At 65.4% G+C, this 508-nt stretch overlaps 1 protein-coding gene across 1 annotated transcript in view; it reads left to right on the top strand.

The window, feature by feature from the left end:
* Positions 1-62: 62 nt before the first annotated feature.
* Positions 63-508, top strand: part of PRR14 (proline rich 14) — a 4,620-nt gene continuing 4,174 nt past the window's right edge. Inside the window, exon 1 of the mRNA XM_025194130.1 lies at positions 63-228. Within this exon, the coding sequence (XP_025049915.1) occupies positions 206-228 (23 nt within the window). The 5' untranslated portion in view covers positions 63-205. The remainder of the gene's footprint in view (positions 229-508) is intronic.

The following is a 508-nucleotide window of genomic DNA, read 5'->3' on the forward strand; positions in this document are numbered from 1 at the left end:
GAGGGGGGTCTCCCAGAGCTAGGGGGGCCTTTTAACTCTGTACTTGTCTCTGTCCCTCCCAGGTGCGCCAAGGGGCATCATCCCCCTCCCTCCAGGAGCCCCCCACCACAGGAGATGGGACAGATGAGATGACAGGGCCCAGCCTATCAGATGTGAGGGGGCGGAGCCCTGGGGCTAGCTCCTCCTCCTCCTCTTCCTCTGACCAATGGGAGTGCTGCCGGCAGCCAGGTAGGCGGGGAGGGGGTGTATGGTGGGAGGGGATACTGGTGTCTGAGGAGGGGTGGGTCCTGAGGGATGGGGTGGAGTCTCGGTGGGTGTGGCCCAAAGGTGGGGCCTCTGGGGGCGGAGTCTGTAGGGACCAGGGGGTGAAGCTTGCAAGGAGGGATTTCTGATTGGCAGGGCCTGTGGGGAAGGAGGGGGCAGGGCTTGTGAGGGAGGGGAGGCGGGATCTAGGGGGATGTGGGTGGGGTCTTTGGGGGCAGGGCCAATGGAGGGCTCTCCAGGGGGT

Source organism: Alligator sinensis, unplaced genomic scaffold (genome assembly GCF_000455745.1).
Source record: "Alligator sinensis unplaced genomic scaffold, ASM45574v1 scaffold1531_1, whole genome shotgun sequence".
Taxonomy (NCBI): domain Eukaryota; kingdom Metazoa; phylum Chordata; order Crocodylia; family Alligatoridae; genus Alligator; species Alligator sinensis.